The 24,726-nt window shown below is 38.7% G+C and overlaps 1 protein-coding gene across 3 annotated transcripts in view; it reads right to left on the bottom strand.

The window, feature by feature from the left end:
• The window catches only part of LOC124876634 (polypeptide N-acetylgalactosaminyltransferase 10-like), a 78,158-nt gene that overhangs the window by 29,673 nt on the left and 23,759 nt on the right, over window positions 1-24,726 (bottom strand). For all 3 annotated transcript variants that reach the window (XM_047379567.1, XM_047379568.1, XM_047379569.1), the window contains 2 exons: window positions 23,916-24,054; window positions 15,361-15,527 (listed from right to left, as the gene is read on the bottom strand). In XM_047379567.1, coding sequence (XP_047235523.1) covers window positions 15,361-15,527; window positions 23,916-24,054 — 306 coding nt within the window. The remainder of the gene's footprint in view (window positions 1-15,360; window positions 15,528-23,915; window positions 24,055-24,726) is intronic.

The raw sequence follows: 24,726 nt of genomic DNA, 5'->3' as shown, positions 1-24,726 counted from the left end.
CACCTCAATGATCATGGCTGAGTAGAACAGTGAGCGGCTGCTAAAAGTTAAAAGCTCCAGTAACTTAGGAAGTACATCTGGAGAAGAGCCTTTGAGGCCCTCATCAAAAAAGTGAATGCAAAAGCATTGCTTTTTATTTTGCCAATGAGGCAGATGAACAGGAAAAGTCATTAGAAAATACAGAGCTAATTACAAAGTTTATTACAACTTTTGAAGTAAAGAATCTGTGATCACCAAGAGATGTTGAAAATCAGGGGTTTTGCACATGGAGTGGTCTAATTATAAATACCCTTATGAATACAATGGAAATATTATCACACTTTGAACTCTATGCCTTTAAAAGAGTTTGCTGCACTATCAAAAATGGCATTGGGTATTCTTTAGTGCCAGTATCAAGTTTGAAATTTTTATTTTCATGGCAATCCCATTCAATATCAAACACCCCGAGTGTCAACTGCTTGGATATTGAAAACTGATGTTCTGTGCATGTGTTCAATGCATGTGTACCAAATTATGTCCACATCAGACTATTTCCTTCTGGGGCTCAACTGTTTATTTGTGAGTGTATTTGTCATACCACAGCTAAGTGTCTCACACTCAGGGAGTAATGATGAGCTCAGAGAATACAAAACCAAGCATGAAATGGAAAAACAGGTGTAGAGTGTTTTTTCAGTATGTCTACCTTGAAGAACATCCTTACTGTGTGTGTGGCCTTTCATTTGCTTTAACAAAGTAAAAACGACGTTCTGGAAATATGGTGTAGCCCATTAACAAGAGCTACATTACACATAAGATTCTCTAAAAAAGCTGGCCTTTAAATGAAATTTAAAACTGGATAAAAATATAATGGTCAATAAGTACAGTATCTCACAAAAGTAAGTACACCCCTGACATTTATGTGAATATTTGATTATATCTGTTCATGACACTTTGACACATTGATATCAGTGGGGCTACAGTTGATGTCTTTCATGTTGTTTTCTGACCGTAAACCTGACTCATACCATTTTATCCTCTCTAGGAAGATGTCTGAATGCATCACACACACACACACACACACACACACACACACACACACACACACACACACTCACACCTTCCAACTGATGGCTCTACATCTCTGGCAACTCTCAATTAGCTGCTTTTGTCCTCTGTCAATGGTCTCCCGCTTCATATCCGCCATCTCTCCGTCACACTTCGCTGAGCACCATTACCTCATTATCTCCCTTCGTCTCTGTCAGTAGCAGAAACGCACACACAGACCAGAATGAATAAACATGTCGAACTTTGTCCAGTGTTTCTGCACTGCTGCCTCACTCCCTCTCTCCCTTCTTCGCTTGTCTCACAATCATCCCACATCACCCCCATCGCCGAGACTTCCTCTCCCCACCGCTCCATCATTCTGATGGTGAGGCTGCATGTGTTGATAAGATGCTTCAAAGTAACTCTGCAGTGCTGACAGCAGCCCTCTCAGGCAGCTAGAGGAGCTCAATTATTTAAAAAAAAAAGTCCTGAAACTTAAACACAGTGTTTATTCAATTAAAGTATGGGGTCTGTTCTAAACTGGTCAAAAAGTTGTCAAAAAAAACAAAACGTTTTTATCTCTCCAGAGTTCAATTTCTTACAAGAACAACTATGTGGCCACCATAGTGTGTTCTGGTGCCACATTTGTTGCCAAAGCAATTTTGACACGTTAAGACAAGGACTGTACTAAACCCCTGAAGGTGTGCTGTGGTATCTGGCAGCAAGATCTTTTTAGCAGATCTTTAAATTCCAGTATGTTGCAAGGTCAGGCTCCCATGGATCAGATTTTCTTGTATAGCAAGTCCCATAGATGCTTGATTGGTTGAGATCTCAGGAATTACACTTTAGTCATTGTTGTGCTCCTTAAACCATTCTGAACTATTTCTGCATTGTAACAGGGTACATTATCTTGTTGAAAGAGTCTACAGCCATCATGAAATACTGATAAAAAGGGCATACATAGTCTGCAACAATGCTTTAGCAGCATCCAAGTAATATCCACCTACAGCAGGATCTAAGGTCCCATTCACACTGCAGGCAAAACAGGCCCAAATCTGATTTTCTGGGGGTCAAGTGACCAGGTCAGACTTTTTAGAACAAGTGTGAACGCTTATTTCAGAAATGCACACAACATTATGGGTGACATACCAGAGTTCAAAAGAGGACAAATTGTTGGTGCACGTCTTGCTGGCGCATCTGTGACCAAGACAGCAAGTCTTTGTGATGTATCAAGAGCCACAGTATCCAGGGTAATGTCAGCATACCACCAAGAAGGACGAACCACATCCAACAGGATTAACTGTGGACACAAGAGGAAGCTGTCTGGAAGGGATGTTCGGGTGCTAACCCGGATTGTATCCAAAAAACATAAAACCACGGCTGCCCAAATCATGGAAGAATTAAATGTGCACCTCAACTGTCCTGTTTCCACCAGAACTGTCCGTCGGGAGCTCCACAGGGTCGATATACACGGCCGGGCTGCTATAGCCAAACCTTTGGTAACTCATGCCAATGCCAAACGTCGGTTTCAATGGTGCAAGGAGTGCAAATCTTGGGCTGTGGACAATGTGAAACATGTATTGTTCTCTGATGAGTCCACCTTTACTGTTTTCCCCACATCCGGGAGAGTTACGGTGTGGAGAAGCCCCAAAGAAGCGTACCACCCAGATTGCTGCATGCCCAGAGTGAAGCATGGGGGTGGATCAGTGATGGTTTGGGCTGCCATATCATGACAATCCCTTGGCCCAATACTTGTGCTAGATGGGCACGTCACTGCCATGGACTACCGAACCATTCTTGAGGACCATGTGCATCCAATGGTTCAAACATTGTATCCTGAAGGCGGTGCCGTGTATCAGGATGACAATGCACCAATACACACAGCAAGACTGGTGAAAGATTGGTTTGATGAACATGAAAGTGAAGTTGAACATCTCCCATGGCCTGCACAGTCGCCAGATCTAAATATTATTGAGCCACTTTGGGGTGTTTTGGAGGAGCGAGTCAGGAAGCGTTTTCCTCCACCAGTATCACGCAGTGACCTGGCCACTATCCTGCAAGAAGAATGGCTTAAAATCCCTCTGACCACTGTGCAGGACTTGTATATGTCATTCCCAAGACAAATTGACACTGTATTGGCCACAAAAGGAGACCCTACACCATACTAATAAATAATTGTGGTCTAAAACCAGATGTTTCAGTTTCATTGTCCAACCCCTGTATGTTCTCCAGTTAAACAATATGCACACATTTGGCGACCCATGTGATGTAGAACAAAACATTATTCATCAGATCAGGCTACATTCTTTCATGCTCAATGGCCAAGTTCTGGTGCTCATGTGCTCATTGTTCGTACTTTTGGCTGGTCTGCGGTTATGCCGTACCTGACACAACAAAGCGCCATGTGTATTGATACCTTACCCTGAGAGAAAGCATTCCAACCTTTGCAATCTACTTGCATCAGAAGCCACTCCTTCGATCACTTTTCATTGACACTGACCACTGCAGACCTGGAACACCCCAAAAGAGCCGCAGTTTTGGGGATGCCCTGATCCAGTCCTCCAGAAATCACACTGTGGCCTTTGTTAAACCCCCCTAAATCTTTTCACTTGCCAATTTTTCCAGCTTCCACACATCCACTTTGAAGACAAAATGTTCGCTTGTTGCCGGATATATCCCACCCACCAACAGGAACCAGGATTCATCATGAAGAGATAAACATTGTTATTCCCTTCTTAAATTACATAGAGATGTCAAACTGAATTGTATAATAAGCTTTTTTAGACTCAATAATCCAGGTTGACAGTCAAGACAATCTATAATAACTGTAATGGTACTTTATCCCAAATTTAAATAAAAGTCACTATAATGACTATTCTACAAATATTCTCAGTGGACTGTGTCTGATACAAGTTTAATTTTTTTCTTGCCTATCCATCAAAGATTTTTTGAAAGAAAAACTGTTAATTATCATTAACACCTAACATCAATGTGTAAATTTAATTCATATGCAAAATGAAAGGATATAATACTGTACAAGTGAAAATTATTTGGAGTTGACTTTGGCTTGGGGGTTGCTTTAATAATATATCCGATCATGATTTACACTATGAGTATATATGATTTGTCAAGATTAGGTATTGGAGGCGACCCAAGTGCAGACAGGCAGGCAGAGGCAGTGTGGCAAGTAAAAATAAATAGTTTAATAAATAACAAAAAAAATGAAAACTCACAGTAGGCAGGAGCTAGCAGATGCCGGCAAAAACATGGGATGAACATGGCACGAGCAAAATAGTTAAGGACAGGCTTGGCTTAGCTTGGCTTGGCATGGCATGACACAGTATGGCAAAAAGTATACTCCAGCAAGGAGTAAACAGAACAGAAGGGTATATGTAGAGCATGACATAGATGAAGACTGATTACGTAAAGCAAGTGGACTGAATGAGGCTGACTGCAATGGTAGAGAGAAATCAAAACATGAATGGAACTAAACAGAAATAAAAGGACACAATCTAACATAAGGGAATGTCATGAAGATAAAACAGAACTCAAACACACCATAAACAAAATACAAGAATAAATAAGAAACTAAACCTCAAGAACTAATAAGGCACCACCTGGAGAATATGAACAATTGTGAGCAAAATCCAAAACAAAACTCAAAAACCCACAAATCATGACATGATTTTGTCTTTTGGTCATACATGTTCAGATGTTTCTTCCTGCCTTTGTAGCAATCTTGTTTTGGGTTTATGTTTCTCCAGCAAAATACCTTTGTAACTAATATGGACCTTGTCACTTTGGTTATACTTTACATAAATTAAAAAACAGTGAGTACAAAGAGTCTAAATGTTCACAAGACAAACAGAAACCCAGAAATTACTCATAAAAGTGGTTAGAAACAAATAATGTCAGAGCTCCCTCTCCAATAGTGTAATTTGTATCCTGAATTGTGGTGTAAGATGAAAAACCTGGTTCAGGAAAAACTTTTCTCCTCTTGATATGGTCATTCCAGCTGACTGATTTCACCCTGAAAAAAGGGGGATTGGGGAACAATTACCTTGACTGTACACCTGCAGGGTGGGAGAAGTCAGTTATATTCCTTCACAATATCATACAAATTTGCTACTGATATATTTTTGCACACATAGCATCAGACCTCCTGCACAGAGCCATACAGTGGTTTGAGACTAAATGCAGTTCTGCTTCCTGCTGGGAGCCATTCTTTGTCCCCACCAAAACCGCCTTTACAGCCAGACCGGAGATATATCAAAAGTTCCTTTGCATACTTCAGTCCCACACTCTTATTTGAAATGAAGTATTGCAGCCATTTGCCTAGCTGATCCCTTTGGGAAGCAGAAAGTGGGAAAGTAATTGGACAATCAATCTGCTGATGACAGGTTTCCATCACACAGTAGCTGATAATGCAGCATGCCAGAGCTGTCCTGCTGAATAAATATGGGCTTTGTTTCTGTCTCTGATTACATGACACATCTTTTTTCACTCCTGAATGAGCATTCAGTGTGATTGACAAATGCAACAGAAGTATTTACACATGAGGCAAATTAAATAACAGAAGAAGGAGTTCTGTTTTCAGGCAGTGGGCAAATAAGAATGTCGTTGTCCCAAAGGATACATAGCAGCAGCTTTAACTACACAGAACCTTTAATAAAAAAATATTTTATCTGCGCTTTAGAAGATATTTTTAGTTTTCTTAACAGACTGCAAACTCAGAACATGTAGAATTTTACAATGTATTAATTAAAATAAACGTATATAAATCCTGTATATGTGATTTAGGTTAACACTTACATTCGGATTATAATTACAGTTATAGTTTTAATTGGTAGTGAACCATAAAACTGTACAATTATACTTTAAACTATGTATTTGTATTATACAGTCTCAATAGTGTTAGTATAATATCCTAGTTATTTTGTAGTGATGCTCAAAATTCCAACAATAATGTTTTTATTTGCTTTAGAGTCAAAAACCGACATGCCTGAATGGATGTCCTGTCATGGAATTACAGGCATACATACCATTTAGAGAAGGTGGTTGCCTACATGTGACAGGGCAGTTTTTGCTCTAAAAAGGACATCTCAAGATGGTCCTAATTGTGTAGCCAACTTTATTGAGGACTACGCTTGAGCCCCAATGTATCTAGGCCACATCAATGAAATAAGGGACTGTTTTCAGTGGGTTGAGATGTTTGCATGTGTGTGCGTGTGTTTGTGTGTTCTTGTGTGTAAAAGTAAAAGCAAAAGTAACTTAATAGAGGTGTATTTATATAGTACCTTCCAAGATATAAAAATCACAAAGTCCTTTACCATAAACCAATGCAACATCCTAAGAGCCAACAACATTTTTATTACAGTTAAAAAATGTAAATAAGCAAAAAGCAAATTTCAAAAGAAATGTTTTTACCTGGCTTTTAAGAGACCACCAATTTCGAAATTACTCAAGAGTTGACAGACAACTTTCCCAGGAAGTCACAAAAGATACAAGAGCAATAACAAAAACACAGCTATTCAAAAAGCACACAAAGACAGCTATTCTGTGGCACACTGGTGGTGGTGGTGTGTGGTCTGGGGCTGCTTTGCTGCTTCGGGACCTGGACAATTTGTTGCAATTGACCATGAATTCTGCCATCTATGAGTAAATTATGTTGGAGAATGTCTGGCCTTTGGCTTGAGTGTCCATGGGTTATGCACCCTAACAATGATCCAAAGAACACTAACAGGTCCATCTCTGGTGAGGTGAAGGTTTTAGAATGGCCTAGTCAAAGTCCAGACCTAAATTCAAATGAGATGCTTTAGCATGATTAGAAACACCCTTCATACTTGAGAACCTTGAGAATGTGCTACTGAATTAAAACATTCTCAAGGTTCTCAAGTATGAAAGGTGTGTTTCTAATCATGCTAAAGCATTTCTGTGAAGAAGAGCGGGCCAAAAGTCCTCAACAGCAATATATAAGACTAATTACTTGGGTTACCCAGGTCATTTCAAATGATTTTTAATCAGATAAAATGATCTGATACTTTTTCACAGCACCAAACAAATATATACACATCAGTCCAATTACAGTCCAGAGTTAAAAGCTTGTATTTTAAACTTTTTCTTTGCAAGTCAGAAGGATCTCTCTGGGGTTCAGCACTGTTTACTTTGAAGTGAAATTCACTTGTTATACTCCTACAGCTGAAAGTGAGAGCCATGTTGAAGATTTTGACAAACAGGGGGTTCTACAGGAAGTGTTGCACAAAAAATAGATGTAATTTCATAACCTTTATTTCAATTTATTCTGCATAAAAAGAATTAGAGCAAGTGCATGCTCAATGGTTTGTCAAACAAATCAAAGGTTACTAAGCCCTTATTAGGATATTGTGCACTATTTGTTTTGCTGATGAGAATATTTTGTCAATGGCCTTTTTTCATATAAAAACTAGATGTAAACTTAATAAAAAAAACTGATTTGGAATGGCGAGAACTATGGCTAAAAGGGTTTTTGTTAATGAATAAATGAGAACAAAATTATTGGGGAGAATGAAAATCCATCCATCCATTGTCTAGATTTGCTCAACCGATAAATATAGAAACAGTTCTGTGGCTCACCTCCAAAAACAGCTGTGAACAAAAAATAAATTTAATATTTCTACCACAAACCTTTTTTTCATCTTCCTAAGAAATTTAAATAGACAGAAAAGGTAAAGGTACAGACAGGTAAACATATCTTTGTTACTGAAATTGTAGCCCTGAATTTGCTTGAAAAGTCTCTTCACAAGAATGATTTTCTGGTCTCTGTGTGTCCATTTGTCACTGACTGTGTTATTGTTTCTGTAGGAAATACAAGGATAAATGTTTTTATTTATTCATTTATTTTTTGCTTTTGCAATATTAATTTTCCAGAGCGCCACCTTTGTAGGGAGAAGTTGTGACTTGAAATCAGACTCTTTGGCAGCTCCATTCAGCATCTCCATTTTAAATCCCTGCTGTGACTCAGCCAGGGGAGACGAATGAATAATACTTTTCCCTGCATCAGTAAATCCTGAGCAAAGTTTTCTGCCTCAACTTGATCTAATACGCTAGCAGAGTCGCAGGTGGTCCCGCTGGCAGGCTGCCAGGTGTGAGAGCTTCACCGGGCAAGACTCTCACCTGCTGCTATGGCTATAAACGCTTTTTTTACGAGTTAGCTAATGAGCTGGAACCTTACATTGTGGATATTCATGTGTGGTAAAATGTTACATGTGGAACTGTGAGTAAATATATCTGGCTTATCATTCTTTGATTAAAACATATTTAAATAAGGGCAATTAAAATGAAGGCAATGGGAGGAAGCAGGAGGGGAAAGTGTAAATTGCAATCTCCCAAAAGCAAGAATATACTTTTAGGTCCCCTTCTGTACAAAAAGGGCACCAAAATTTGTCTGCTACCCTATAGGTGTTGTCCCGAATCTCTACGTGACATTGAAAACAGTGCCAACCATGACACCCAAATAATGTACAGAGACTTCAGTCTCTCTGGGAAAAACCTTTCTTTTGTGTGAAACTAGTGGGCTTCGTGAACATCATCAGACAGGAATTGGGCAGAGAGAAGATGGGGCAGACATGCAACAAAGGTCCTAAGGTCGGATTGACCCATTTATTTGATTCAGGGGTGTTAAACCAGGGGGGACATCTAAAACAGGCAGCTCTTGAGGACTTGAACATTTCTGTCCAAGAACCTTACCCACTCAAGGTTTACGTAGGGGACCCATATAGGTTGGAAATGGCTGAAAAATGGGCCCCAAACAGGATTACATAGTAGCTTTTTGTTAATTGCCAAGATAGATTGAATTCAATACAATTCTGGGTAAAACGTGGATCCCATGTGGGTGTTAGATATGTTGCACAATTTGAACTGATTTAAGACAACACAAAGACTTACATAGGGTGACCAACTGGTTCTACCAATATGCATTTTATTTAGTAAAGCAATGACGTTGTTAGCCCAGGCTCACTCAATACCCAACCAGCCTGCACAAAATCCATACAGAGCCTGTGAGTGATAGCAGAATGCAGCAGGAGATAGATAGATGAATCTAGGCTTCCTCTGCAGTAAAAAGATTGCACCTTCAATCCATCTAAGTGAAGAAAATTCTTTGCCAAAAGGCAAGGCTCTTGATTTACCAGTCAATTGATCCTCGAACACCCAAGAGTCAGCTGAGGTAGTTAAAAGGTATCTGATTTGGATAACCCTGGATAGCTACTTGCTTTTCATTTGTTCTAGCCTGGGAATGTCGTGGGGTTCACCAAAACAGAGTGGTGATGGGGAGCAGGATATCCTGGACCTTTTCTCTATGACCAAGGATGGTCAGATGAATGGACAGATAGGCAGACAGATGGTTGATTGGAATTAAACCAAATGTTTAGCATGTTGCAATAATGCCATGTTCAGTTCAGCATTTTAAGTATTATGAAATCACTTTACTTTTTGCACATGGTTTGCTTGTCTTCACCTCCTAAAGAGGTATCTATCCTTACTGATGCAGAGAAGACAAACTCATCTTTACATTGTTTTTTTTCTCCCTCACGTGAGGAGTTACAGCTACTTTCTGTTTCCTGTATGGCTATAAGTCCATGAAATGACTTGGGCTCCACCAGCAGAATACATCACTCATGCTCTAAAGCAAAATAAACTGCACAGATAAACTTTTAGTAGATAGAAGATTAAGAATCACTTTACTGCTATGAAAGCAAAAAGGAATATTCTTCTGCCTCAGTATCCTTACAGATGAGTTGATTTGGGCATTGTGGTTAAAAATTATTTCCATGTCTTTTAAAGTGTGCGGAAAGTAAAAGTTAAAGCTATGTAGGAGAACAGGGTTAGCCACAATCATAAAAGTAGGTAAACCAGGAAAACATATATACTATTTTTATCTCTGACCTGATAACATGAAAGCTGGAGGTAGTGTTTACTCTCCTTTTAACAGTTAAATTGGTTGCAACTGAAACCCAAAGATAAACAAAAAACAAAGTGTAGACATTGAAGGTGTATAAAAAGGTTACCATTTTGTAATCATTTTAAAACAAAAGAATCTAAAGCAAGGCATATAAGGATGGATGTCATAATAATTGTTGGGCTTTAATTCAGTTAAATTTCAATTTAGTTTTCTGACATGGACCTGGCTTTTAAATATGGTTGTCAAATTATTGAGGTTGGGTGTCATAAGTCTAATGCTAGCTCTTTTTGTGCAGTTTTAATGTGTGCCAGATATCATTGTACTTTGCAACACTCAAATGTGTCCACATTACAACAATTGGATCTATACTGCCCTCCTCAGCTGAAAAGAAATGTTCAGAACCATCCAAAGAACCACCAAGGCCAAAGCCATCCATGACCTGGAAACTGGTGGGACAGCACTGTCGCTGTCCACAGAGGAGCCAATTTTACATCACCATGGACTCAGAGGCTAGCAACCAAGAAGGAAACCCTGCCCTAAAACTGACACCTTTGAAATGATTGAAATTTGCAGATATTCTCTAAATCTGTCTGTGAAAACAGCACACCTCTCTCTCTCTTTGCTCTGACGGTAAGTGGAGGGTCAGAGCAATGTTGCCAGATTAGGTGGGTTTCCCAATATATTCAGCCAGTTAAAAAAAATATATATATATTGTTTTACTGGAACACAGAAATATACGCTTATATAAAGATGTATACCTGAAACCTAAAATATGGATATGGCTGAATATGATAATCCTTTTGTGTTAACTGTTGAAGGAGAAAGAGTATTTCTATTTAGGCTACATGCAGATTACAGTTACAGAGTTAATTATCTTACCCCACCTCCCACCCATAGACTGCTGGAGATAGGCACCAGCTTCCCCGCGACCCACTATGGAAGACGCAGTAGAAAATGACTGCCTGACTGATGACTGACTGACTTAATTATCTTAATCATTTGGTTATTTAACCTAGGTAATTCCCCAAGAGCGACAGATTTGAGTTTTTATACTGTTAAATTCTTTCATATTGTAGTAAGTTAAGTCTTTTAAAATCAACTAATGAAAAGCAAAATCACAAAATTATTCAATGATCACTCCATTTCAAGTAAAAAAGTTTAGGTATCGGCGATATTACTTCTGTATTTACTTGAAATCGGATCGATACCAAAACTTCCGTTATCACCTTTCTTTACTATCCACTGAATCAGGTGGTTTCCTTAAGCACGCAATCGGTCACCCTCTCTAATGTCACCGTAGCTGCTGCTTCTCCGCCTGTTTCTCTGCACTGCAGGTCAGCTGACCAATTCAAGCTTACACTGCCTCATTTGTGTTTGTCACTAACCTGCTCTTTCTCTCCGCAGAGCTTGCGGGAATCTGGTTCCAGAACCTGAGATCTGTTAATGAATCAGTCAGTCAGTCATTTTCTACCGCTTATTCCATAGTGGGTCACAGGGAAGCTGGTGCCTATCTCCAGCAGTCTATGGGCGAAAGGCAGGGTACACCCTAGACAGGTCGCCAGTCCATCACAGGGCAACACACAAACAACCATGCACACACTCATTCATACACCTAAGGGCAATTTAGAGAGACCAATTAACCTAACAGGCATGTCTTTGGACTGTGGGAGGAAGCCGGAGTACCCGGTGAGAACCCACGCATGGGGAGAACATGCAAACTCCATGCAGAAAGACCCCCGGCTGGGAATCGAACCCAGGACCTTCTTGCTGCAAGACAACAGTGCTACCAACTGCACCAACTGCAATGAATCAATAAACCTAATTTGCAGGTCCCCAGTGCAACCCTTTACATTTAGACCCTATTTCATTGTATTATAAATTCAATAATGTTCTTAATATGTCTTTCAATAAATGTGACACTGTTTTAACATTTAATTGTCAATAATTGTTTAAAAAATAAAAATCTGAAATAAAAGAGAGAAACATAAACTCAGAGGCAGATGGGAAAGAAGTGTGGAAACAAGAACTATAAAAAGGAGATGACTTCATAGAAACTCTTCCTTCAGGAAAAGGCTAAAATGTTCAATCATGTCATGAGACATGAAGGGTACTGTCAACCCAGCAGCAGAAAAACCTTGAATCCAAACAGACATCTCCGATGTGTAAATAGCTGGAAAAAAAATAAAGCAGTTGATACTGAAAGGGAATAAATTTAAGTCTGTACTGTACTGTACAGTACTGTAAAACACTATAAAATATCAGAAAATCTACTGAAGAAGAACTAAAACAGTTGTTGGAGGAAACATTCTTTTATGTTCATAATTATTATCTGTGATCTGAAAAGTACTTATTCAAATTTATGTGAATAGGTTTTAGAATGTACGAGTGTTTTTTTTTTAATCACTTTTTTACCTAAGCTATTATTACACATCCCTGAATACCTGTTAAGTTGTCAAAAGTCTGTAAGTGAAAACATCTGCAACAATTAACTGCTGACTGTTAAAGGGATGGTTTGTCTTTTTTAAAGTGTTAGGAGGTCATAATTGATTAACCTCTTCTCTTGCTGGTTATTAACACTGTCTTTAACAAAGCTTCACATGGATTAACTTATTTAAGTCTGATGACAGATTGAAAGTGTAATTAGAATACCCATTCAATTCGTTGTTAACACAAAGGGACTCAGCTAGTCACAAGGCAGAAACTATTTATTTTCGTACCTTTAAGTACAAGTTCAAACCAGGCATCAAAACGAGAAAGAAGGAGGATTTAATTGGCTTTGAATGTCCTGTGGTTGTTTGTGCCGCAAAACTGATGATCTACTAACAACTTTGCATAGGGTCAGAATTTGGCGTGGGCAACATAAAAACATTGATCTGTCCTGTGATATGGCAACAAATCAGGCTGATGGTGGTGGTATCATGGTGTGGTTGATAATTTCTTGGCACACTTTGGGTCCCTTAGTATGAACTGAGCTTTGTACCGACAGTGTAGCCATTTTTTGATGGCCACATCCATTAGGATAATGCCACGAACACAATTAATCTCAGACTAGTTTCTTGAGCATGACAATGACTTTAGTGTACTCCAGTGGCCTCCATAGTAACTAGATCTTAATCCAATAGAGTACCTTTGAAATGTGGTGGAATAGCAGATTGGCATTATGGATGTAAAGCTGACTAATCTGCAACAGTTGTATGAGGCAATCATGTCAATATGGACCAGAACCTCAGAGTACTGTCTCCAACACCTTTGGTGAATTTATGTCCTGAATAAATGAAAATAGATGATGAAGTCTGGAAAAAAATACTTTTCCATGAAGAATTTTTTTATTTCTCAACCAGAAAATAATAAAACCTATGGACCATGTGACCTTTGTAAACTGGGAAATAATCCATCCATCCATCCATCCATCCATCCATCCATCCATCCATCCATTCATCCATCCATCCATCCATCCATCCATCCATCCATCATCTTTGGGTTATCAGAGATTGAGTTGAGGAGGTAACAGCCTCAAGACAACAAACCCAAATGTCCCCGTTACACTTTCCTGCTTCCCATGATGGATTTAACAATGTTCCAAGGCCATATATAGCAATCCCAGTGAGTTCTGATTATAACTTTGAGGTGTCCCTCAGCTGTAATCTGAGCACCTCACCTATTCAAGAAAGAGCTTAATGACCCTACAAAAGAAGTTAATTTTCAGGTGCTTGTTTTAAGCTCAGCTTTTTTTCACTAAGACATATAGGGGCCATCCCTTTATTACTGTCCACAAAGCTCTGATCTGTCTATCATCTGTCTTACTCAATTCGAAAATCACTTAAAAACAACAAATATACTTAAGCTCGAGTCTCCTTGACTAGATTTTCTTGTTCATGAAAAAGCCATGATTTTTTTTAACCCTAAAAAATCTTCCAAACAGACTAAAAGTCCCACTAATTGCGGCAATGCTTACCAGCATTTTTGTTTCTGCTCCACTTGGCAATAGGATGGTTTCGTCTCAAAGCTCTTAATGTGTGTTAACCTCTAAATAAGCCTAAGGCAGTGGAACATCTCATTACAGTCGACAGGACAGGCAGTAAACATATCCTTCAGTAAGGGACAGAGACGGTAAGCGGTAATTAATAAGATGTAACACACTTCATTTAGAGCTGTAAGGAATAATAACTGACAAAAGCTACCTTTAATTCAAGCAGGTGTTAATCTGACCCATAGGTTTACATTTCAAGGGCTCTATTCTACCACTCAGTCAGTCTAAAGGACCACGTTCTTGATTGATCTGGCCTTAAATGGGGGTCTATTGTATGTGAACTCCTTAGATAGAAAAACGTTTTATCCAATTTGAATAAAAAGCTAACTCCGACTGCACTGTTCAATTGTTAGGATTAATTGGAATGTAAGAACCTGACTGTTGTGAAGTGCCTTGAGACGACATGTGTTGTGAATTGGCGCTATATAAATAAAACTGAATTGAATTGAATTGAACTCAGGTCTCCAACAATCTGCTGCACCAAGCTTTCCAAACCAAAAACAAGAACTTCAGTTTTCTCCTTGTTCAACTGGAGAAAATCATCCAACAACTACAATTTTATGCTGCTCAAACAGTTCTGCAGAACTGAAACGTTTGCAATACATTTCATGAAAAGCATTAAAAATCTGAATGACAATAGCTTTTTTAGAGACTCTAAGATGATTAAGTGAAGTGAGTGTGACAAAAATCTGACGGAACTTCCTCTAAGATGTTAAACTCTTGAACACATCCAAAAGATTTTTTAAAGCTTCAGGAATCATTGTAATGAAACAAAGTTTTAAGATAAGGTAAGATAACAGCATATTTAGGTAGATACTTTTAAGTTTAGATAGATGACTAAGAGAAACTCTGTAACTGAACAAAACTCTTATTAGATGCTGCAAAAGACTTGAGACAGAGTCTGGAGTTCTCTTCACATGTGTTAGAATCTGTGGCAAGACCTAAACATTTATTTTAAACAGTTTTGACCCAATCTGACTGAGCTTGAGCTATTTTGCAAAGAAGACTGGGCAAATATTTCAGTCTCTAGATTTGTAAACCTGGAAGAGGCACGACCCACAACTAAGAGCAATTTAGAGAGACCAATTAACGTAACAGTCATATCTTGGACTGTGGGAGGGCAACAAGGTCAACATAAAAACTCCATGGGAAAGAATCAGGACCTTTATGCCGCAAGGCAACAGCTCCACCAACAGCTTCACGGCATAGCCTATTTTAAAAACCATGCATAATTTTCCTTCCGCTTAACAATTATGTATTAGTTTGTGTTTCTCCTATAAATTCCCAATGGAAAAAGTAAGGAACTGGGTAAAAATAATCATTGGTTTACATCTTTGTATTTCAGCTCAAGCAACGTATAAGACCATACCTTTGTCGCTGAAGTCGTCAACCAGGATGATTTCTGCAATGAGCTCTGGAGGAGAGCGGTTGATCACGCTGTGAACCGTCCTCAGTAGGGAGGACCAGCCCTCGTTATGAAATGGGATGATGATGCTGGTATTTGGTAGTTTCTCTGCATACAGCGTCTGCTTGCAGCTGCAAACACAAACAACATTTTTTAAATTATTTTGGTGGTATTTATACTGTTGTTTTTTTTTTTTCCTTTTTTTCCACGAAGGAGCACAACAATTCATTCACATTCGCCTCAGCCATTCCTTTGTTGCTCAGTCGGCTCTTCAGCAGATCTTGGGTCACAAAGGGTATTATTCAGAGTTGAAATGGATGGGTTTGGCTCGTTCACAGTAGGTCTACTCACCAGGCTGGATTCCATGAGCAATCTTCTCAGAGAACATTATTGTAACCATTTCTACAAATTGCTATTTCAGAGACAATAGTCTTTGCTTTTCTCCTAGCAAGAAGAAAAATAAAGGATTTATTCCACACATTCCACCAAATTGTGAACAAACTGAATCATTACAGCTGGTGCTTAGGTGTTTTTGACAATGCATTTACCCCTGGGGTGATTTGAGTCCTATAGCTATATAACCTATAACCTATAGTTTGATAAACTGGTTCATTTTTGATGTATAAACTTATCATGTGGATATAAAACTACAAACGTGAAAGTAGTTAAAATTAGTTGTTTAATATTTTCCAGACGTCTGGACATCATTCACGTCTCGAAAGATCAGAAAACATTTTTAACTGTAATTGCATAAAAATTGTAAGGTAAGTCAAACTTTCTGTGGCTTCTTTAAACTATGAATAATGTTTTTAAACTATGACTGAGCTATGAAGTTCAAAAGACGACTGATTTTATGACGTATGATAATTTTGGGGGAACTTTTTTGCTGTTTTTTGGGGGTAAAACAAAACATGTTTCAGAATAATTTTTATTTCAAAACGTAATATGAAAAGAACAGATGACACCTGTGTGCGCATACTAGCTAGGATTTCACATCCTATCATGGGGGATTATGGAGGTAAATTTGTCTCAATATTATTCAATCAAACAAAAAACTAAACTCAATCAAAAAAATTAATTGTGGTCAAAACTTTTGGAATATTCAATAAAAAAAAACTAATTTCAATCAACAAAAAATTAAGTTGTGATCAAAACTTTCAGAGTTGTAATGATTTTTTTTTTTTTAAATGGAATATTTTATTTTGGGGAGAAAAAAAATTTGTTTGATAAAACTTTTTTTTATTAAAATGACTCATTTTTTCTCACGAAGAGAAAAAAGTTATTTGCAAAACATAAACTTTATTTGCGCATGTCAAAAATCTTTGGTTACGAGTCTCGCTTTTTTGGTTTTGATGCTCTCTGTTTTTGGTTGAACTCAAAGAATTTTGAGTTCTGGGAACATGAACATCCTGGGCGGGGCCTAAAGACGAACGCTGTAAGACGTTTCCCTATTGGTTAGCGCTGACTAAAGCAGCAGACTCTGACCCCCCGTATCTCTGAACTTCTGCTCGAACTGCAGGGCTTGCAGCGTCGCTTCAGTGAGGAGACATCAACTGTACAGACGAAAACTGCAGTTAAGTGAGCCGACAGTCAGAAATACGCGGTCACGCCAGCCGACACCAGCTCTCTCTTAAAAATTAGCGTCGCGCATACAAGGTGCTTTACGGTAATGGAGCAGAAAGGACGCCGATCCTGGCAACGGTTGAGAAAATAAGAGAAAAACAGAAAAGTAACCTACAGAACATTTATATTAATTACATTTTTACAACTTTCACATTCATGTTTTATGTAAAAGAATAAATATTTAATATTTTACTCTACAGTTTTGGAGAAATATCTTGTCAAAATATCTCAAAATGCTCAACCATTATATGCATTTGTCCCACTTTCAGGAATTTATTTCTCCAAAACCATGAGAGGTGACAACACAATCTCTTTATTATTTATTATATTCTATATGATTATCAGAGGGTTAAACAGGAGTAAATTACAAACGTACCCTAAATTGACTGCTTTTCAGTCAGAATTATTGACTTACTTTGCTTTCTGATGACAAAAGCAATAACGTTTGAATATGAGCAATTTTGTTGGGAATTTGGCTATCCAAGATAAAATATATTAACATAAGCAAAGAGCGGAAGAGAATAAAACAAATGTAAATAAGATGACAAAGGCTTGGTGACCCATGCTAAGGGATGACATCTCTAATATGCTAATTGGTAAATGACTTCCTGGCCCATGTATTAGTTTTTAAACTTTATTTCAGACAAAATATGATACATAAATGTGAGCTAGCTCATGTGGGAGCTGTGAAATTAAAATGATTGTTCAGGTGGTGAACTATGAAATCATTTTATTCATTTTAACCTGGCAGAATTTAATTTAAAACTAGGTCTTGTTAAAGGTGAACAGGGAGATAACTGACTATAATTAACAACTTAGAGACTGCTTCAGTTTTTAAAAAGAATATCTGACTTTTGTGAGCTTTAAGCTTTCTGTTTGGAGTTTATTAGCTGCATTATTAATATGTAGAAAATGAAATTAAACACATGCAATAATCAAACAGAGAAGACGATGATTAACAGACCAAAGACCTTCTGAGTGCTGAATGGAAAGAGCTTAGTGATGCCACAAATTTATTACAATACAGACAGCTTTAATTTAATTACTAGCAGCAGAGGTTATCAGCCCCAACATGTGCTCCAAATGATGAGTTACAGAAATCTCCACATAAATTACCCCAGCAGGTGGCTCAACCCCTGCAGATGTGTTAATCATGGGAGGTGAGTTATGTTCCCAGAGAAAGTCTCAAATGAACAGTGACAGTCGATAGATGCAGGTGGTGCACATCAGCCAGCATGTTGTTTATTTACATATAAACACTAAGGGATGGGATTGATGGACAGCTGATTGGGTGGTTTATTTTAACAAACCCTTTTCAATTCCACCAAGAGATGGAGGTAACTGTTGGAGAGTGTGCTTCCAGGAAAAATCACTAGTTTTCAGAACCCAGAAGTGCCAGTTGCAGGTTTGTGTCTGATTGCCCCAGAGTCACCAACAACGAGCTAATCGCAGGGAAACAGACGGAGGCCGCAGGGCAACACAGGTGAGGTAACAATGTGTGGAAGGTGCAAGGTGATAGCGGATGTTTTTATTTAAAACGTGTTAATTTAATACGCTATGAAGGCAACTATATAACATTACTGTGGTGGCAAAAAAAAAACAGGCAGGTCAGCAAAAGATGCAAAATAAGTTCATTCGAAGAGCAAATATATATATATATATATATATATATATATACACACACACACATATATTGGAAGGATTGAAGAGGAAATCCTTTCCTCTCTAAAAAGAATAACTTCCTATTAACAGATTAGATGAAAGTAGAGATGTTTGGCCAAGATGCACAGCGCCATGCTCAGAAAATGCATAACATAACATACAGGTCCTTCTCAAAATATTAGCATATTGTGATAAAGTTCATTATTTTCCATAATGTCATGATGAAAATTTAACATTCATATATTTTAGATTCATTGCACACTAACTGAAATATTTCAGGTCTTTTATTGTCTTAATACGGATGATTTTGGCATACAGCTCATGAAAACCCAAAATTCCTATCTCACAAAATTAGCATATTTCATCCGACCAATAAAAGAAAAGTGTTTTTAATACAAAAAACATCAACCTTCAAATAATCATGTACAGTTATGCACTCAATACTTGGTCGGGAATCCTTTTGCAGAAATGACTGCTTCAATGCGGCGTGGCATGGAGGCAATCAGCCTGTGGCACTGCTGAGGTCTTATGGAGGCCCAGGATGCTTCGATAGCGGCCTTTAGCTTATCCAGAGTGTTGGGTCTTGAGTCTCTCAATGTTCTCTTCACAATATCCCACAGATTCTCTATGGGGTTCAGGTCAGGAGAGTTGGCAGGCCAATTGAGCACAGTGATACCATGGTCAGTAAACCATTTACCAGTGGTTTTGGCACTGTGAGCAGGTGCCAGGTCGTGCTGAAAAATGAAATCTTCATCTCCATAAAGCTTTTCAGCAGATGGAAGCATGAAGTGCTCCAAAATCTCCTGATAGCTAGCTGCATTGACCCTGCCCTTGATAAAACACAGTGGACCAACACCAGCAGCTGACACGGCACCCCAGACCATCACTGACTGTGGGTACTTGACACTGGACTTCTGGCATTTTGGCATTTCCTTCTCCCCAGTCTTCCAGACTCTGGCACCTTAATTTCTGAATGACATGCAGAATTTGCTTTCATCTGAAAAAAGTACTTTGGACCACTGAGCAACAGTCCAGTGCTGCTTCTCTGTAGCCCAGGTCTGGGGAATGCAGCACCTGTAGCCCATTTTCTGCACACACCTGTGCACAGTGGCTCTGGATGTTTCTACTCCAGACTCTGCTTCCGCAGGTCCCCCAAGGTCTGGAATCGGCCCTTCTCCACAATCTTCCTCAGGTCCGGTCACCTCTTCTCGTTGTGCAGCGTTTTCTGCCACACTTTTTCCTTCCCACAGACTTCCCACTGAGGTGCCTTGATACAGCACTCTGGGAACAGCCTATTTGTTCAGAAATTTCTTTCTGTGTCTTACCCTCTTGCTTGAGGGTGTCAATAGTGGCCTTCTGGACAGCAGTCAGGTCGGCAGTCTTACCCATGATTGGGGTTTTGAGTGATGAACCAGGCTGGGAGTTTTAAAGGCCTCAGGAATCTTTTGCATGTGTTTAGAGTTAACTCGTTGATTCAGATGATTAGGTTCATAGCTCGTTTAGAGACCCTTTTAATGATATGCTAATTTTGTGAGATAGGAATTTTGGGTTTTCATGAGCTGTATGCCAAAATCATCCGTATTAAGACAATAAAAGACCTGAAATATTTCAGTTAGTGTGCAATGAATCTAAAATATATGAATGTTAAATTTTCATCATGACATTATGGAAAATAATTAACTTTATCACAATATGCTAATATTTTGAGAAGGACCTGTATTAGGGCCAACAGCTCCTATCAGCTGTCAAGTACAGTGGTGGAGAGGTGATGATTTGGGCTTGCTTTGCAGCCACAGGACCTGAGCTCATGCTGTCACTGAGCTGACAATGAACTTCCTTTAATACCAAAGTGGGGCTGGGTGATATAACAAAAAATATATATTTATATAACAGCAATGTCTAAAATGACAATATTTTAACCATTTGAGTATAAATGTCCATTTCATCTAATCTGCTGAAAGGTTACTTTTTCTTAATGCTTCTTCACACATCACTCATCCTCTTCCTTTGAATGTGCAGAAATTTATGGAGCTTGAATATTGTTTGCCAGGTGAGCTGAGGATGAGGTGATTACACTGTGAGAAATGAAGAGACCTTCAGAGGTTTCCACCGCAGAGATGTTTGATTAATAGACAAGATTACTTGTTTATAAAGGAAAAAGAGCTCTAAATCAAGGAGAGATGACAGACATTAAACAAAAAGGACTTTTAGCACAAATTCAGCCTGTATGAGAGATTTCAGCTCCTCTCCATCAAAACTGCTCAGGTTTAATGGATGCCAGGGGTTCCCTGACAAAGGGTTGATGGACCTTTAATAATACTGCCTTTGTCAAAGGGTGAATACTTTGGTAGTATGTAATTTGCTCAGCTTTGTAAAACAGCAATTATTCTCATCTCAGCGATGCTGTTCTTTTAGCAGATCATTGAGTTGCTATAACTTATGTTGCTTTAATGCATAGTGTTGGTCTAAGTTCCCTTCCGCATTGTGCAGAATCAGAATCAGAATCAGCTTTATTGCCAAGTTCGTGCATACAAACAAGGAATTTGCCTCCGGTACACTTTGCTCTTTTGTTCTGTTTTTGCATTACAGAATATACATATTTACAATGTACAATATACACATATCTAATAAAAAAGGTGCATTTGCAACATCTGTATGCTGTTGTTCTGTACTCTATTGAATGTTCATCAGAGAAACAGCCTGGGGGAAGAAACTGTCTCTGTGGCGGCTGGTTTTAGTGAACAGTGATCTGTAGCGGCGGCCTGAAGGTAAAACTCTGAACAGTTTATGTGCAGGGTGTGTGGGGTCTGCAGAGATTCTTGCAGCTCTTTTCCTGACCCTAGACCTGTATAAGTCCTGGATGGAGGGAAGGTCAGCTCTGATTATTCTCTCTGCAGTCCTGATTATTCGTTGCAGTCTGGATCTGTCCTGTTTTGTGGATGAGCCAAACCACACTGAGATGGATGAAGACAGGACAGACTGTATGATGGCAGTGCAGAAGATGACCAGCAGCTCCTGTGGAGGGTTGAACTTCTTGAGTTGCCTCAGGAAGTACAGTCTCTGCTGGGCCTTCTTTCGAACAGTGTCTATGTGTGAAGACCATCTCAGGTCCTCAGAGATGGTGGTTCCTAAGAACCTCAAGTGGTCCACGGCCGATACAGTGTTGTTGAGGATGGTGAGGGGGGTGTATGGGGGTGGTGTTCTCCAAAAGTCCACCACCATTGCAGTATTTATGTTAAACCTAAAAACTACTACTGCTTTCTGTAACAAAACATTGTGTTAAAAGCCTGCTGTTCTAGCAGTTCTTTGAACTAAGCTTGTATCTGCACAATATTATTGTGTCAACTTTTTGATGCAGTTTTTTGTGTTTGGCATTTTATTTTGTTTTTTACAGCTTTTATTTCCTGTCTTGTAGCATCTGTCAGGGTTTATTTGAAACAGCCGCTATATTGCACACAATATTGCAAATATGGATTATTTGAGAATGTTTCTGCCAGGGATCTAGGTAGAGTTTATGTTTGTGTGTTGTATTTTCCTCTGAGTTGCAGGTTTCCCCAGAGGGCAGGTCTGAGAGGTGTGTTCCTGCATATCTGCACTTCCACAAGCCCAATTAGCTGGAGAATAAGAGGAGCTGTCTGCCGGTCATTCAATGCCTGAGTGTCAACCCATGTGGTTTCATGCCTGGTGATTCTCTCCTGTGAGACTTCCTGGATCCGCTCCTCAATTCACCTCAAACCATAACCTTCCGAATCGCTTATTTTCACAGCGGGCTTCCAACAGCTCCCACCTTCTGGAACATCCAACCTCCTGCCTGTTCACTGACGCTACAAAGCAACCTACTTTACTGTACCCCAGAGTCTACCTTCTGCCTCAGACCCGCAATACCTGATCTCAGACTCACATATCCTCCTGATTATTTAAGCCATTGACCTCTCCACCTTTTTGTTATAATGAACCATCAACCTGTATTAAAAGAACAGACACAGACATCACCACCAACACTATTTCTAAATAATACACTGTATTTAGAAAAAAAGATAAAACAGTAGCCTGCAGTCAGTGGTTATATACAATGGAAGAATGGATCTTTCGCTCAATGAACCCTGAACATTGGTCTAATATTTTGATGCTTGGCTCATAAACACAGTATCATACTGTGTTAAGTGTGTTCAGTAGGTGATTTTGGGGTCTTCCCACTGCATCCATGTGGTCTGGTTACTGATCGGAGGGATTTATATTTGTTTTAGAATATGAGTTATGGCTTGTTTTGCAGATGTTTTTCAGTCTAATGTAACGCTTGTTTCAAACTGAACAGTCAAACTGCTGCTTTGTTTAGAAACTGATGGTTGCTCTGGTCCTGCTGTTGAAAGATGGGTTAGAGACTGACTCGTCTTTTACAGCTGCATGAATAAATATTGTACAGTACATCGTGATATATCCAAACTATGCCGTGATTTAAAACTTAAGAAGTGGAAAACAGTCTGTGCTTTTTTTCTGGCTCTGAGCTTGACATTTTGCAGCCTGTTGCATCTCCTGTTTGGACCTGATGAGAAGACAATGTTTTAGATATATTTTCAATATGAAAGTGTAATTCTGTGTTGTTCAAGCTTTTTCAATTTATGCAATATAAGGTTATGTTCAATGCTGCAACAGCAATAACAACAATTGTTCTAACAGATTACATTTTCATTAGCAATCTTTAAAATCCTATAAATTCTTCTCAAAATACATTGTTGTTGATCTACATCTGAGTTTATAACAAGACCTGTTAGAGAGCTGTTGCATTGATATTGGTGGAGAAATAAGGTTAAGGAAGCCCTGCTTTCATAAAACACAAATTGAAAAAGAAAACGTCCTTTTGGGAAAACCAGTGGTATGGAAGCAATCATAGGTGCTTTTACAGGAAAAATTAAGTGTCAGCAGAAAGGGGTTGCCAGAAAATATGAAAACTGCGATGTGAGGGCTTTCAGTGGTGCTGAAAGACTGAAAGTTCACACTGGGATCTAGATATTTTTTTATTTTTAAGGAAAACATTTCTAGTTATTTCATCCATGCATAAACACAATACAAAACATCCCCCAGGTGCCCTGCTGCTATTGTGAAGAAGAACCTGTGTCAATATTTTACACAAAGATTTTTCTGTTAAAATTATAAATTCTTACTCAGACTTTAAGGTATTTCAGACATTTACCCACTCTTACACTCTTCACCTAATACAAGTGTAACTGACTCACTTTTCATGGCGGATGTCAGGCAAGGAGCGGTTCAGAGAGATCCGGTTGCTGACATAAATGTTGAAGCCATTTTCCCTGTAGGCCTGGTCGACCCGGTCAGTTTCTGTCAGAGGGAATGGCTTCCCCTGTTCACCATTGCCTATAGAACACATACAGTTCTGTCAGAAAATCTGAGTTTCTACCCGTTTTACATGTCCAAATGTCCACATTTCTGTATTTTTGTACATGTTGCAAGACGCTGATGAAGATTTTATTTAAATTCCTAAATTTTGTCGTCCACTTTCGTGGAATAAAGGCTGGATGAACTGAATAAGAGTTTAAAAAAAAGCTGACAAATTCTAAATAAAGCTCTTCACAAAGCCTGGAGATTTTTTCAGTATTTTTAATATAAGTAATTTAGTTATTCAGACCAGAAAATATTGTTTTTATTCTGGTGTTTTCTAAATAGGAGTACAAATGATCTGATAATAAATCTTTGGTTGCATATTCAAATAATCTAGTAGATCCGCACTGTGGTGCAGTAAAGTGCAGCAAATACAATCAGTTACTTTACTTGCCAATACCATCTAATATATCTAGAGCTATTAATTTGTCAAAAGTAGGTGGCAGCAGAGCTTGCGCATGTGTTTTCAGCCTGAGGTTCAGATGTTTGTAACAAACACAAGTCATTCCTAACAATTTTTGACTCTTTCTCTTCCATGGCTTCCATGAAGCCTGAACTCATTTCAGAAGTCCATCAAATTACACTGAGCTGCTTGTTTCATTAGCTACTCATCACTGCTTTCCATGCAAACACCAATATGCACAGATG

This window comes from Girardinichthys multiradiatus, chromosome 11 (genome assembly GCF_021462225.1).
Source record: "Girardinichthys multiradiatus isolate DD_20200921_A chromosome 11, DD_fGirMul_XY1, whole genome shotgun sequence".
NCBI lineage: Eukaryota > Metazoa > Chordata > Actinopteri > Cyprinodontiformes > Goodeidae > Girardinichthys > Girardinichthys multiradiatus.
Note: the sequence above shows the minus strand (reverse complement) of the source record. Positions and strands in the feature narration are given on the sequence as shown.